Source organism: Polyodon spathula, chromosome 9 (assembly GCF_017654505.1).
Source record: "Polyodon spathula isolate WHYD16114869_AA chromosome 9, ASM1765450v1, whole genome shotgun sequence".
In the NCBI taxonomy this organism is placed as follows: domain Eukaryota; kingdom Metazoa; phylum Chordata; class Actinopteri; order Acipenseriformes; family Polyodontidae; genus Polyodon; species Polyodon spathula.
Window position 1 is genome coordinate 16763378 of NC_054542.1, and position 16345 is coordinate 16779722.

At 38.9% G+C, this 16345-nt stretch overlaps 1 protein-coding gene across 1 annotated transcript in view; it reads left to right on the forward strand.

Annotated features, from left to right (window-relative positions):
• tmprss3a (transmembrane serine protease 3a) overlaps nt 1-16345 on the forward strand; it is an 82358-nt gene that overhangs the window by 43728 nt on the left and 22285 nt on the right. Inside the window, exon 6 of the mRNA XM_041259959.1 lies at nt 6246-6411. Within this exon, the coding sequence (XP_041115893.1) occupies nt 6246-6411 (166 nt within the window). The remainder of the gene's footprint in view (nt 1-6245; nt 6412-16345) is intronic.

The window sequence follows — 16345 nt, forward strand, 5'->3', positions numbered from 1 at the left end:
ATTAGGGCGGCTGACAGCACACACTTAGTGTGTGTTCATCTTCGCCCCTCCCAGGTCAGCACAGGGGTGGTAGCGGTGAGCTGAGCCTAAAAAAATTAATAATTGGACATGACTAAATTGGGTAGAAAATAATAAAAAAAATAATAATTGGTGACAGCTAAATAAAAAAACAAACAAACAATGGGTTCCTCAAACACAGAATAAAAGTCCATTGTTCATTTACTTTGCTCTGCCTGTAACTTTTCCATGCCCTCGCTATCCCCCTGTAGTATTCTGATAAGCCAGAACAGTTCATCTTGTTTGTGTCTGTCCAGACCCAGGCTTCCAGCTTGGCAGAGTAGACAGAGCTTGCTCTCTCCAGGAGGGGCACGGGGCAATAAAGGAGTTTTTGCAGGGCCTGTAAACAAAAGGCAGCAGTACGGCTAGTGATATGGATGATGCCCTGCCCACGCTCTTCCAGGGGCAGCTGCACGACACTCTGCCTCAGCCAGTGTAGTCCATCCCAGAAGAAATCCACCATCACTTTCTGGCGCTGTTGTAACAGGGACTGCTCTAGATCCACACAGATCAGCATCGTTCTCTCTAAGCTTTTTAGATACTGAGAAACTTGCCGTTTTGACTGAGAAAGGGTAAATTATCAGTGAGAAACAGCCAAAAATGAGTGTCATTTCATCTATTTCCTTTAATATATTTGGGGATGAAATTCCACATAACTGGTACAACACCAACTTTCTGAATGAAGACAGCAGTCCATCTGAAAAAAATAAATAAGTGCACCAGCTAGAGTAGACACATAACAGTAGATGAGGAGCAGCTAAATGAAATATAGGAAAAAAAGATTGAAAAAAAACACAAACAAATAAAAAAAATAAATAAATGCAAGAAAAAAATGTGGGCATTCATTTTTATCCAAAAAATTGAACAGACATATGGGAATTTTATGCCAGTGCAAGACGTTCAACTGAGGACCAGTATTCAGTCTCCAGTTTTATAATGCTGAGCTGGACTAAATACATATTTTAGCAGTAATGTTTAACAACGAGTTTAAAACTAGCAAAAATGTATAACTGTCAGTCAGGAAAACTCTTAGAAAAGCAGGTAAAGACAAGGCCAGACACGACCCACCGAATTACCGGCCTGGATTTGAAGTGTCTGCGGGAAACTGAGGTACTGTCCCTTGATACCGCGGTTGGATTGATGCATAAGATCTGGCACGACTTGAATGTGAGGGTGTCCGACAACTAACAAAAACATATTTTGTGATCCAAAAGGATGAAAACATATTAGAATATGTGTGCCTTGCATATAACGAGTTCACAAACTCACTTCAAGGTCCAGTTTCAGTCTCTATTGCAGCTGCTCCTTTTACTTCCTAGTCTCATTTGAAACTGCCCATCATCACAGCTTGTATTTAGTCCTCCAGTTTCTAGTGAGATGGCACTTTTGATGCAGAAATTCACAATAAACGAGTGTGTGCAATTTATTTTTAATAAGCGAACAATTAATTAAATTAAATTAAATTTGGGACACTGCGGATGTATACACAATAAAAGTTTCCAGTTTTGTCGTCATTTAAATGTGTTTTAATAATTTTAATTACTTTTCTTCCCACAAATGACAGGAAACCTTGTTATAAGTGATATAAACCACTTTGGGCTGCTGTGTAGGTTTGTTTTGTTCCTGTGTTTTGTTTATTGGATTGTAGTTTTGATTAATGTGTGCATTTGCGTTTACACCTGCAGCTTTCGTGTGTTTTAGTCTCTTCCTGGTTAATATCGCTTGCCAGTGATGTCATCCTGTTCACAGACCCCATACCAAATTCAACATGATGTTTATTCAGTGATAGCACATCCTTCTACTATGGTAAATGAATGAATCAAACTTGTTACAAACAGACAAATGGATGATTCTTCAGGAAAAATCCTGTAAACAATTAAACTACAAAAGGATAGCCATAATAGTAGTACGGTATTTCAAGTTAGATTTCAATGTTTCGATGTCATATTTTTCAATTTTTTAAAAGTTTTATGATAAGAATATAGAAAACAATAAGCCGGTATGTAATGCAATATGTTCACGTAACATTATTTAACAAAATGTGTTAATTTTATAGGGTGATGCAAAACGTTTGGCATAGCTGTACACACACCATATTTAATATTTAAAAAATTTGGTTTCAGTATTGTAATGTACAAAGGGTTTTTTACCTTTCTATTTGCTTTAAGTATGCTGCTTTAAATTGTATGTTAATTCCCTTTTAACCTAATTTAACATAGCCTTTTAGTTTTATATATACTGTTTTAAGACGGCTTATTAACAGTGGGAGACAGGGTGGCTATGAAAAAAAAAAAAGCGAATATTCTCATTTCCATTGAATTTATGTGTCTTAATTCGGACGAACTAGCTAACTGAATTTCCAAAATACTTTTTTTGAAATTTGCATAATAGCTAAATTTATGAGAATGAATCCTGTTTCCATTGGACTAATCACACTTTTTTTCATTTAAACATTTCCTTTAAACTAATTAAAATCTCCAATGGAAACACAGCCAGTGTCTGGTCTAAGAGGCTGAGTCAATCACTAATGGCCATATTTAGAAACAACAGTTAAGTGTGCCCAATGATTGTTTATATTAAGAAAGCACATTTAAGTGGTCACGCACAGTCGACTGCTTCCGAATATAGCTGTTGTTCTACAGTACTTAAAGTGAAGTCAAGAACTAAGTCTTGTATGATGAACATAAGAACATAAAGTTTACAAATGAGAGGAGGCCTTTCAGCCCATCTTGCTTGTTTGCTTGTTAGTAGCTTATTGATCCCAGAATCTTATCAAGCAGCTTCTTGAAGGATCCCAGGGTGTCAGCTTCAACAACATTACTGGGGAGTTGGTTCCAGACCTTCACAATTCTCTGTGTAAAAACATTCAATTATTTAAGCCTGTCTGCATATGATATGCATATGACAAGATCCAAAATGAAAAATTATCCTGGAAGACAGTCAGCATGGTTTTAAGAAAGGGAGGACATGTCTAACTAATCTGCTTGACTTTTTTGAGGGTGCAACATCGACAATCGATAACTGCAAAGCATATCACATGATTTAATTAGATTTCCAGAAATATTTTGATATACTCCAGCATAAAATATTAATTCTCAAATTGAACGCAGTAGGGATTCAAAGAAATGCATGCACATGGATTAGGAAGTGGTTAACATGTAGGAAACAGAAAGTACTGATTAGAGGAGAAACCTTACAATTGAGCGAGGTAACCAGTGGGGTACCACGGGGATCAGTACTAGGTCCTTTGCTATTCCTAATCTACATTAATGACTTAGATTCTGGTATAGAAAGCAAACTCATTAAATTTGCAGACGATGCAAAAATAGGAAGAGTGGCAAACACTGTTGTAGCAGCAAAGGTGATTCAAAATGATCTAGACAACATTCAGAACTGGGCAGACACGTGGAAATGACATTTAATAGAGAAAAGTGTAAGGTACTGCATGCAGGAAATAAAAATGTGCATTATAAATATCATATGGGAGATACTGAAATTGAAGAAGGAATCTATGAAAAAGACCTAGGAATTTTTGTTGACTCAGAAATGTCTTCATCTAGACAATGTGGGGAAGCTATAAAAAAGGTCAACAAGATGCTCGGACATATAGTGAAAAGTGTTGAATTTTAATTAAGGGAAGTAATGTTAAAACTGTACAATGCATTAGTAAGACCTCACCAAGGGTATTGTGTTCAGTTCTGGCCACCTTGCTACAAAAAGGATACTGCTGCTCTTCTATCTATCCTGAAGCATGGTTCCAGTGATTACATTGTTTCTCATGTCCTGGAATCAAGGTCTTATTCTTTCCAGTCAGGTAGCAGCACGGTGGACCCAATAAAAGTGAGTGACACCTATTCTTCAGTGTTTCCCTGGGCTAAATTATAGACAGCAAGGCTGCAGTCTTCCTGACGTCACATGCAGCAGTGAGAGATAAGACATTACAGTGTAATTTAGAATACCTCAAATCCCTAGTTCAAAGTTTTTTTTTCAATTTATATTGAGATGCAGTCAGTGTATGTTGTATTAAGTAGAATCTTGGAGAATAAGAGTGAAAAACAAAGCTGGGATTCAAAGTGTTAAGAGTAAATAGCTTTAAATTCCATTTCAACAGTTTGTGTCACTGTGTTCCTGCCTATTAATGACATTCAGAATCTCTCTGAATATATAAGTTCTGTTTCTCAAAAAAAATGTTTTGATCGGTTTTGAAATTGCAAGCTCGAGACAGGTAGCTGCTGTTTTTCTTTTCCGGCAAGTGACATCTCCTTTTACGGCAAGTGACATGTCCTTTTCCAGCTAGTGACATCTCCTTTTCCGGCAAGTGACTACATTTATCAGAGTACACATTTGAGAAATAAGTGCCTGCGCAATACATGCATCTGTCTGCTTCCCCATGTTGGCAAATGACCACAGCCATCATTTCTCACATGCTAGGTGTAGCCCTTGTGGTTGCTTCTCCGGAGGCTGCTCGTCTACCACGATTCTTTTTGCCTTTACCAGCACTTGTCAGAGAGGCAGCAACAGAAGTCTGAAACCTTTGCAGGGCCATGGGTTTCTTCTGGGGCTCTAATTTCTTCTGGAGTCTCCTATAGATGCTCCTTGCATTGATGAGTGCCACTTTGACAGTGTGCCACCAAATGTACATATACCATCTCTGAGACTTGAAGCTAAATTTGTAGCGCCCCTCTACTTTTCTGCACCTATACTTTCCTTTTCTGTTTGCCCCTAGCTGCTTTCTGCAGAGGATCTGTTGTTGTATCATCTAGTTCTGCACAGGTCTGAGTTTCACTTCATTAAGCAAGTCTTTCTCATCACTGCTTCTATCTGAGCTTTCACCTGACACATTAGGCACACATTCTTCACATCCTCATCTTCTCCTGCAGCTTGGTGTCACTTGAATTGCCATCTAAAAGTTGACTGGGAACTTCCTGGACATTTAACTTGTCTGGCATCTAAACAATACACACCAAAAACTGATTATTGTAAACCCATAAAGGCATTTTGATATTATGTTTTGTTATTTCCAAATATCTCCACTTAAACTGTCAATATAACTTACCGGTATTAGAATTGTTTTTCAGCAGTTTGAGGTGCTTCAAATCTAAACAAAAATCCAAATACAATTTTAAAATAATTTTATTAAATTAAGAAAACATTATACAACTTTAAAAACAATTAGAAATGGTTGTAAAATTCACTACTATGACGATTTATTGATAAATCTGCTGTGAGACTTAATACCTGCAAATCTGATACATACATTTTCACCACGATATTATTATAATGCAAACTACTCAATTTTCTATAATTAGCTATTTAAATTTGTTATTTACTCATATTCAGACAATACTAACAATATTAATTCTGTTCGTATCCTAACTTTCTCAAAATCACTAAAATTTTCCTCAAAAATTCTTGCTTGCCTTTCTGACAGAAGCAGCCATTACAAGTACGGTAAAAACAAAGCAGTGTCTGCAATTCACCGATAATCCACAAGATGGAAGAAAAAATGTATCCGCAACGATGCAACAGGCTTTTGGGGATGATATTACACAACTTGATTAAATATTTTTTATGCAAGGCTTCACAGGGTTAATTTTCAAAGAAAGGCTATAACTAACTGGAATTATTATGAGAGTAGTATTTTTCAACAGTGGGATTCAATTCTATGCTATGCTATATAAGTTAAGGGTTTAATGCTTGATCTAAACGTAGAGCTCAGCTCCTTGCTGTGGTTTCAATGATTTGTCAGCCACAGTCTGGAGGCATGTATATCAATTTGTACATATAAGTTATAATTTATATGTAAAAAAATGTACAGTATAAGCAGCTTAACCTGTTTTGACATTATTTAGATTTGTTGAAATTCTACAAAAAGAAGTTCCATTCTGGGTGCCACAAGTCGTTGTAATCATAAGCAGCACACTTCTATACTCATTAGGCTTGCTTGAAAATGTGCTTGAAAATTTGGTTGCAGAGCCTTTATTCACTGTGCCGCTTGCGGAATTTTCACATTCTTCTATGATCTTTAAATCAAGACTTAAAGCTTTTTTGCTAAGGCTTTCTTAGCGTAATCATGTTTACAGTGCTTTGAGATGGTTCCAGAAAATGTGCTATGTATATAAATATTGTATAAAAACACCAATATTATTCTGTAATGTGTGAATATGTAACTTTTTGAATCCTTGCAGAGTGCGGTTCAAGGCCCAGATACAGCCCTCGGATTGTTGGAGGCAATGAATCCAAAGTGGGGCAGTTCCCATGGCAAGTTAGTCTGCACTTTGAGAGAGAGCACCTTTGTGGAGGTTCAATCATAACATCGCGATGGATACTAACAGCAGCTCACTGTGTTTACGGGTAAGAATTATTTTTACTTAACTCTGCATGTTGTCCTGCTATACTTTAGCTTAGTAGCAATTCTAAAGAAGGCCTTATAAATAACTTCATGGGGGCCGACATTAAAAAGGGGCACCTATACCAGACAACCCCAATGGGCCCTTTGAATTATGTAGTTAGGTGATCTGACCCCTAATATGCAAAATAGAGAGGGACAAAGATTTGTTTGTTTTTTTCTTAGCAATTTGTTATGCCAAAATATAGGCTTTACACATAAAGGATTTTGGAATTATATCATAACAATTTCCCCTATAATGTTTAAATATTAAGGCCATATTTTGATCACAGCAAAACCTTACCTTTTAAAATGTAAAAAATGAAAGTAGTTTTAAACTTTATATAAAACATCTACAGTATACCAACTTGCAGGGGCACCGCCACCAGGGCGGCCATGGCTCCTGCACTTTTCCAATGGGGTGGTGGGGGCGAGGCAAGGCAAGTATATAGTTTGGCCCCCTTACTTTTACTCTGAAAAAATAAAGCTGCCAATTTTTTTTAATGTCCTCAGTGTAGCGACGTGATGTTGTGTATTAACTTTTTTTTTTCTTAAACGGTGGTTAACTTTAATTAGAACTCACTTTCTGTGGCTATGGGAAAGGAAAACAGAAGGGAACATGTGACAGGGTAGCCATGTGGTTACGTCAGGCCAGGTGCAGGAAGAAAAACAAAGGAAAAATACTGCGGGCCAAAAGGCGCAGCGTGCGCTGTTTTTATTTTAAATACAAAAAAATAAATAAAATATTTTAACAAAAAACACAGTGCTCACAGAGCAAAATAAATATTAAACAAACACAAATCTCGAACAAAAACACAGCTCAGGCTGGGCAATCACTTTCACTGACCCTATATTTAGTTTGGATTTTAAACTGCTACTCCTCTCACTCTCGCTCTCCTTTGAATGCCCACCCAGAGCAGCGAGAACCTCAGGCTTTTATATTAGTGACCGAGGGATTAACTAGCTATCAATTATCTGAAAATCCCTCGGTCACATTCTGCACAGGTTTTTAATGTGGCTGTGGCTTCCCATCCACGCTGCAAAACAATACAAAACATTCGGCTCTTCGGCGTCACATTTAATAAAACAATAACAAACCAACATGGCTGCGCCGTCATATATACAAATAATAAATCATAATAGCCACAAAATACTAAACTGCACAGGGGCGGAGGGGTACCCCGTTCTAAAATAAACAGGTAAGAGAAAGTAGCATGTAAAGGTTTGCATGACCACGTTTGTTTTACTGTTAAGAAACAAGCCTGCGGTAATCTATTTATTTAGATACCTGCTAAAAAACTTTGCACTCCTTGCTAAACATACCGAGCATCAAAAGTAACTTATCACTATTATAACACATTTATTTTTGAAAATAATAAAGTATATAAATGATGGACCTTGATGAAATGTTTTTGGTTTCTTTTTAATCACCCAATCGTTCATCCCTGACCATGACACGCTTCAGTGACTATGACTGAAGCATATGCACTAATCACCTAATTAGTGAGACAGTTGATTGGGCCCTGGATATGGAGTGATTTCAGCTGTTGAATTGCAAGCTTGAATAAAAGCAATAAAGAAAATCACAGAAAAAAAAAAACAATATGCCACGTCTGTCAAGAGAACAGTGCCTTCGTGCAACTGGCATGTTGGAGGCTGGACTAGGGCAGCATACTCCAACTCGCTGTCTTGGGTGCTCACAGCCAGCAATTTCAAACCTGGTGAGCCGGTATAACCAGACACACTCTGTCAATGACAAGCCATGAACTGGGAGACCAAGAGTCACAACACCTGCCTAAGATCGACAGATCATTTTACAGCAACTTTGTGATGTCAATTGTTAATCAGCACAATAAAAAGTCACTGCACTTGCTCTAAAACAGACTTTGTCATTTTTCGATCACATCTAGTGAATTTTATCCAAATATAAGTGATACGTTTCTTTTGATGCTCAAATATAATACGGTTGTTCTGATGCTCAAATATAATATGGTTGTTTTGATGCTCAATATATATTATGTATTTGTTGACCATGAGATACCTTAACAAATCTGTATTTCATATTATACGTTTTGATCGCGTATGTTAACACGTATATGTGTGTGTGTGACAGGACGGACGTGTGTGGTGACGTCAGGCCAGATGCAGGAAGAATATCAAAGACAGTACTCTGGTGCAAGACGCGTGGTGCGCAGTTTATTAAACACAAACAAAAATAAATAAAATATTAGAACAAAAAACACTGCTCACAGAGCAAAATAAAATAATAAACAAAACAAGTCACAAACACAGAAATCACTTAAGGTCTGACTGGGCAGTACCTTCACGGTTCCTTTAAGTTTTGTTTTTAAATTTCTTCTCTCTTTCCTTGCTCACTCTCGTTCCTCCACTCGGAACATGTAGAACTGCAGGCTTTTTATACCTTGGCCGAGGGATTTAACTAGCTCGTAATTATTCTATTACCCCTCAGCCACAATCTGCATGAGTTTATTAAATGTTTAATAACAGTCACACAAAAATAACACATTAACTTGTATATCCACTTACTGTCAAACATTGCGTATTATAATTTCGACCTATAAAATGTAGCCTACACAATGTCAACCATGGCTTGAATTTCAGCGCAGGATTGCAGGAATTGCGCATTTTCCAAGTTGCTCTGGCATATCTGCAACTTTCAGTGCGGTAAAATCCAGCAGAGGTATTTTAAAACACCAAGCTACAGTGTTTTTCACCCAATTTAGAATGCCTGAAATGCTACAACGGTCTAAAGAAGAGGGTGTCAGTGACAAAAGCACTGTGAGCCACATTCTGATTAGTTCTGGTTAAAGTAAATAAATAAATAAAAGTAGTGCTGGGTATTTTAAGTGCTGCAAGACTTTATTCTCTCATATGTGATTCTCAGCTGCTATCTTTAAGCATTATAGAAACTCAGTACACTGCAGTAAGTAAACAGTTTTGAAAAAAAGACAATATTAAGTCTATCTAGGTGTTGTTTTGCAAGCAGTGACTTTCACTTTAACCCTTAAAACTCAGCCCCATTCATTTTGTGGCGTCAATGCACTGAAGGTTACGCACATATTACTCAGGCACCGTAAAAGCCACCTACCTGGTTTATGGCGAGTTTCACGGGGCATGAAATGGGGGTGTAAGGATAGGGCAGAAGAAGCAGAAGAGAGCGGTAAGTAGGACAGAGTGCCGGCTAGAAAGGACCGGACCTAGGATAGAAGAGCGGGCGAGGCCCACTCTAGTAGCAGACCAGCGAAGCTGGACAAGGAAGCTAGGATAGAAGGTAGTCATTGACTCAGGGTGGCAATGCCGACACATCACAGGGGCAGAGGACCCAGCAACCGAAATCGGATAGAGAGATGGTCACTGACTGAGAGCGGCGATCCCTACACAACGCAGGGGCAAAGGACCCAGCAACCGAAAACACATACGAGGGTTATGACTGGGGGAGCCGACCCAAGGAAGGAAGACGGTCCCGGAAGACTGGGACACGAAAGGAGATAGAGAGGGAGAGGTACCCAGCGTCTGAGACTTCTGTAAAGGGGCATTGTTAGACCTCCAATTGGCTGAGACTTCACACTGCTTGAGACCTGAAATAAGAACAAGGCTTAGAGGTTAGTATGGGACTCGAGCACGGAATAGCTACGTCCCAAATTGAGGCAGAGTATGGAACTGTTGTAACATTTGAGAGGATTAGAGGAGATATGAATAAGATTGCTGAGGAAGTGCCCCATATTTTGATTAGATGAGGATTCACGTTAGCCTTGATTTTGGGAATACTGCCACGATCTGCGTATTGGAGAAAAGCTGGAGCATTGGAGGCTCTGGAGAAGTGCAGTTGCAGATTTAAACAGTAAACTAGAGCTAATTTTGCATGCTGCAGTAGTGAGCAGATCTGAAGAGGGAGTGGAGATCTACTGTAGTGAGGAGCGATTAACAGTAGAGGGCGGGATCTGCTGAACAGAGCAGAGGTCTGAGGAAGAAAACAATGGAGTGCTGTCAGTAGTGTGCAGAGGCCCAGCTGTAGAGACCAGAGATCTGCAATAGAGAACAGAGGACTACCATCGGTAGAGTGCGGAGGTCTTCTGCAGAGAGTAGGGATCTGCTGAATGCAGTAGATATTGGTCTTTCAGTGTTAAGGCAGATTTAGATGGTGTTAGAGATGGGGCTGCTTTTGGGAGAGATGAAAAATGCAGAGATCTGAGACCACTGCAGAACCCGAGAGGATGAAGAATGTGTTCCTCTGAGGCGTCTGCAAAACCTATTGATTGATCGGGAGCAGTTTGAGAGTATTGTCTACTGGGGGTAGGAGGACCGTGACTGGAATGTTGATAATCGTAGGACATGGTTTCGTGACTGACTGGCGGCTCACGTTGATGAAATGATGACTTTGAAAGTTGAATAAGTTTCATTGATGAAGCTGGTCATATTGGAGGAGCAGCGCCAGATGAGGAAACATGAATCTGGTAACAGGAATAATTCGCAGGAATGGATGCCTGATGCAGGGAAGCTGGACGTTACTGTGATGGTAGATACTGAGCATCTCAAAAGTAGCTGAGTAAGGTTGCTTCATGACCAGGTCCTTGAAGAGGGGAATAGTTGAAATTGGAGAATGTCAGTTGCTACAAAAGGTTGAGGAGGAGGGGGACTCCTGAGAATCCCTCAGCGTGATAACAAACGGCAGGAATGTATAGAAAAACTGGAGTGTGCAAGCTTCACAGTGATAGCAAACCAGCTTAAAGATTGTATAGAATTTGTGGTGTTATACTGTCATCTAGCGGTTATGATTGGAATTAACCATGAGCTTGAGCCAGGCCGGGTAGAATATTTGGTTATTGTGATTAAAATCCTTGTCGGTGTAGAACAACAATTGTGTATTCTTTTAGATTTGAATATCTTTGTTACATGTTTTAGGACAGTTAGTCATGTATATAAATACGTTAACACAGTATTTAGATGTCACAATTTGGCGAGTTGAACAAGCCCTCACAGATTGTGAAAGCGCAGCAGCAAGCCAGAAAATTGAAGTACTGAGGCACGGAGCTTGTAGTGCCAGATGAAGCTGCCTGGTCACCATGGCAACTTACCACTCCCCGCAGTCACTCAATGAGGGCGTTGCCGTGGTAGCCATGGACTGAAAGGCGCAGGTGGAAAAGTTGCAGGCAGCAGTGTCGTTGGAGCATGTTGTGACCAGTCGAAAGCACGAGCTGCCACAGGTTGAAATGGAGTATGAAATGGGCTGGATAGGTCTTTGAAACGTTGAACGCAGCTAATAGAAATCCAGGGCAGGATCTTCTGAAGGAATGGGAAATTGTGCTGGCTGTGGGAGCAGGGGAGGGGCGCTTGATTGCAAGCGAAGAGTAAAGAAAGATTCAGCTGACAGAGTTTTGTGGTGGATTTAAATAGAGAAGCTATGGCAAGGCAAACGCTGACGACGGGAATGTCAATGTCTTGTTGAAGGAGCTTTGGAGGTTTTAGTGGAGGGCCAGTCTGTCTAATAAAGACGCGGACAAGTTGAGTAATGAAGCAGTGGTTTGGACAGTGCTGTTGCTGGGCTGGAAGCTGGAAAGATTAACGCTGGAGCTTCTGCAGCTGAATAGAGAAGCTGAATGATGAGAAGAATCACTGGAGCAGGTAGGAAAATTATTGATAATATCTTGGGAGCGCTGCGCAGAGAATTGACCTCCAGTGAAAGGCAACGAAGTGTAGATTAGCGGTGAAGCATGAAAAGACGGCGTCTGAGTCTTTGCTACAAAAACGAAACACTAGACAGCGAAGGTGCAAGTGATCAGGGCTTAAATAGAAAATAGGTACTAATTGACAGGAAATTGGAAACCCCCAGCTGCACGCCCCCTGAACTACGTTGGCTTTAAAAGTTTTCCAAATACGTATTCAGTGTGTGTATGCAGTAATCCTAGCCGGAACTATGATCGCGTGAAGTTAAGCCTTTCCTCCTGTAACAGAGTTGACAGCTTAGGTTTCGTTTTGAGTCTATTGCTCCATCATTGTATCAGCTAGTCTGAAAGGGGTGGTGTCATTGGAAAGCTTCTTATCGAGTTCATATTGAGGTTCAATGGTGCAGTGTTTTGTTTTTTTTTTTTAGCCATATTTGAACTATATATATATATATATATATATATATATATATATATATATATATATAATATATCGTCACCGCAGTGGCCAAGCAAAAAAACTTTTTGAAAATAAATGAAAAAATTACTTTTTTACATATATTCTTATCTCTACCAAATAGTATGTCTGATCCTGAAGGAAATGTTGTTTCATTTGATATGTTACATGCATGCAGTACAAACTATCCAGTAGTTAAACATACATACAGCCTATAGAAAGTCTACACCCCCTTTCAAAATTTTTACCTTTTGTTGTCTTATAGCCTGAAATTAAAATGCATTAAAATAGTTTTTATTTTCAAGTATCTACACATCCTACCCCACAACTTACAAGTGAAAAAAATATTCTAGAAATTTGTAGAAGAAAAGTCCTTGAGGAAAACCTGCTACCCTCTACAAGAAAGCTGAAACTGGGATGGAAGTTCAACGACCCAAAGCACACAGCCAAAGCTACACTGGAGTGGCTAAGGAACAAAAAGGTAAATGTCCTTGAGTGGCTCAGTCAGAGCCCTGACCTAAATCCAATCGAAAATTTGTGGCATGACTTGAAGATTGCTGTCCATCAACACTCTCCAAGGAACTTGACAGAGCTTGAACAGTTTTGTAAAGAAGAAATATTGTCAAATCTAGGTGAACAAAGTTGGTAGAGACCTATTCCAGCAGACTCAGCGCTCTAATTGCTGTCAAAGGTGCTTCCACCAAGTATTAACTCAGGAGGGTGGAGACTTATCCAATTATGACCTTTCAGTTTTGTATTTTTAACATATATGTTTTTTCTCAATAAAAACATTTTTCCCCTTAACAGTGTGAAGTATGGTGTGTAGATAAGTGGAAATAAATCATCATTTAAATGTATGAAACTCTGAGGCACTGACACAACAAAAAGTGAAATAAAGGGGGTGTAGACTTTCTATAGGCATTATATATATATATATATATATATATATATATATATATATATATATATATATATATATATATATATATATATATATACTGTGCCTTGCAAAAGTATTCAGACCCTTCAAAATCCTCATTTTAATGTATGAAACTCTGAGGCGCTGACACAACAAAATGTGAAAAAAGTTCAAGGGGGTGTAGACTTTCTATAGGCACTGTAAATGAAAACAGTGAAAAACAAGAAGAAATAGGGCTGAGTGTAGAGGTTAAAACTAGAGCGCTGGTTAAAAAGAATTTAACAACATTTGTTAAATTCTTATTTTAAGCATACCCTGCTTAAAAATGCAGCACAACTTAAATTGCTAACTTAATCAAAAACAAAAATATGTCATACAAATATCTGGTTACAAAAAAGAAGGCACGGTGATCAATTCCTGCTTCAAAAGGTCGCGTATAAACCTGCAATCAATGCAGATTAAGCAAGATAAACAAAAATTACAAAAAGGTCATTTTAAAGTGCATTGTGTAGTAGTAGTAATAATAATAATAATATAATAATAATAATAATAATAATAAATAATAATAATAATCTTTAACCATCTGTGTTATTTAGGTTCAGAATAAAAACACCTGTCTCTGTGAGGTTCCTTGGTCAGGTAGTGAATTTCAAGCAAAGACTCAACCATGAAGACCAAGGAGCTTTCAAAGGAAGTCAGAGATAAAGTCATTGAAAAGCACAGAACAGGAGCAGGGTACAAAAAAATATCGAAGTCTCTGAATATCTCTGTGAGCACAGTCTACTCAATCATCAAGAAATGGAAGGTGCATTGTACCAGCCAGACACTGCATAGATCAGACCATCCATCCAAATTGAGGAGTCAGGCAAGGAGGAAAGCACCTTGGTGGAAGCACCTTTGGCAGCAATCACAGATGTGAGTTTGTTGGATTAGGTCTCTACCAACTTTGCACACCTAGATTTGGCAATATTTTATGTCTTTACAAAACTGTTCAAGCTCTGTCAAGTTCCTTGGGGAGCATTGATGGACAGCAATCTTCAAGTCATGCCACAAATTTTCGATTGGATTTAGGTCAGGGCTCTGACTGAGCCACTCAAGGCCATTTAACTTTTTGTTCCTTAGCCATTTCAGTGTAACTTTGGCTGTGTGCTTTGGGTCGTTGTCATGCAGAAAGGTGAACTTCCGTCCCAGTTTCAGCTTTCTTGCAGAGGGCAGCAGGTTTTCCTCAAGGACTTGACTCTGTACTTTGCTCCATTCATTTTCCCTTCTATCCTGACAAGTGCCCCAGTCCCTGCTGATGAGAAACAGCCCCATAACTTGATGCTGCCACCACCAAGCTTCACAGTAGGGATTGTGTTCTTTGGGTGATGCACTGTGTTGGGTTTGCCACAAACATAACGCTTTGCATTTAGGCCAAAAAGTTTCATTTTAGTTTCATCAGACCACAACTTTTTTTTGCCACAGGGCTACAGAATCTCCTGAGTGTTTTTATGCATACTTCAAACCGGATTCAAGGTGGTCTTTCTTGAGTAATGGCTTCCTTCTTGCCACTCTACCATACAGGCCAGATTTGTGGAGTGCTTGAGATATTGCTGTCACATGCACACTTTGACCAGTCTTGTCCATAAAGGCCTGTAGCTCTTGCAAAGTTGCCATTGGCTTCTTGGTAGCCTGTCTGATCAGTCTACTTCTTGCTTGGTCATCCAGTTTGGAGGGACGGCCTGATCTAGGCAGGGGCTTGGTGGTGACATACACGTTTCTCGTCTTGACCGTGCTCCAAGGGATATTCGCCGCCTTAGATATTTTTTTATACCCATGTCCTGATCTGTGCCTTTCAACAACTTTGTCCCGGAGTTCTTTTGAAAGCATTAACCAGCAGAGGGAACCTACAGGACCTGCTGAATTTATCCTGTAGATAAATGAAAAAAAAAACTATGTTAATGCATTTTAATTCCAGGCTATAAGACAACAAAGGGGGTGAAAGGGGATATAGACTTTCTATAGGCAATATATATATATATATATATATATATATATATATATATATATATATATATATATTGTGAAAGATCCTTTCACTCTCACGGTTCGTTGCCCCTTTAAGAAGACCCAGGAAACAGAAATTGATTTTTTTCAGCGATGACGCGCACTTTTAATAAACACAAAATCAAAAATTAAACAAAACAAACAAACACCTAGCTCCTTCTTGGAGCACTAACTATACAGACAGGATTCCCTAACTACTATCCTGGACAGCTAAGCTGTTTACCAGTACCCAAACACAAAAATCCACACAGTTGAACACGGCTGCTCAGAACCAAAGCACACTTTCTGTTCCTTTCGCTCAGCCACCACAAACAAACTGACTGTCTCTATTAAATACCCTGCACCTGGCTCTAATTTACAATTACCACCAGGTGCAGGGGATTACTAAACAATAAAACAATTAAACAATTAGCCCAATAACACCCAAATGTGCATTCTCACATGTTTTAGCAGGGAAGGATTTTCACCCCCTCCCTGCTATCTCACTATATATATATATATATATTCTGTAGTACGCATTCTTCAACCAAGTAGCCAAAGCACAACAAGCTCGGGAGACATTTTCCAGCTTGCAATGCTTTTCCCACAGATTGTTCTTGGAAATATGCTGGATAGCCTAGAAATGGAATTTATACAGACTGATTTGATGGATCTTAGACAGTATCTGGCAGCTGGTGAATACTACTTGCATTTGCATACCAGTAGCTAAAAGTGTGACTGACACATTTTATGAATACCAGTTGAAGTTTTGTTGAAAGCCCTTTTAGTCAAACATGCTTAACTCCAATTTGCAC